We start from the raw sequence: 447 nt of genomic DNA, 5'->3' as shown, positions 1-447 counted from the left end.
CCCCCTTTCTCCTGGGGGCGGGAGGTGTGGGGGGGTAGGAGTGTGTGTTTGACTTCTTCTCTGTGGACCCTCAGAGATGAGGGCCGGGGTGTTGAGAGGGAGCGAGGCAAAGAGGAAGAGGTTTTCTCCAAGATCGCGGTAATAAAGCACTAATCACCGCTCCTGGACTAAATATGATAAAAATCAAGTGCTTAGGTTAAAGTTGATCAAAATTGTTCGAGCGTGACCAATGAGCTAAAATCCTGGATAATGACTGCGCGCCCTGACAATCCCCCTCTCCCCCTCGCCCACTCGGGCTCGCGGCTCTGCGCGGCCCCCGTGCTCCTGTCTCCCACGTAACCCCTTGCTCAAAACTTTCTTGCAGATGATCCAAGCAATACAAGTACTAAGGTTTCACCTTTTGGAATTAGAAAAGGTAAGAGCCACAGAGGCGGGTGGGGGACAAGC

At 53.0% G+C, this 447-nt stretch overlaps 1 protein-coding gene across 1 annotated transcript in view; it reads left to right on the top strand.

Annotated features, from left to right (window-relative positions):
• MEIS2 (Meis homeobox 2) overlaps positions 1-447 on the top strand; it is a 177,923-nt gene that overhangs the window by 13,892 nt on the left and 163,584 nt on the right. Inside the window, exons 2-3 of the mRNA XM_035889783.1 lie at positions 75-138; positions 365-415. Of these exons, the coding sequence (XP_035745676.1) occupies positions 75-138; positions 365-415 (115 nt within the window). The remainder of the gene's footprint in view (positions 1-74; positions 139-364; positions 416-447) is intronic.

The sequence above is a fragment of the Egretta garzetta genome, unplaced genomic scaffold, assembly GCF_000687185.1.
Source record: "Egretta garzetta isolate BGI_Z169 unplaced genomic scaffold, ASM68718v1 scaffold2, whole genome shotgun sequence".
Lineage (NCBI taxonomy): Eukaryota > Metazoa > Chordata > Aves > Pelecaniformes > Ardeidae > Egretta > Egretta garzetta.
This window is presented reverse-complemented; position numbering and strand designations above follow the sequence as displayed.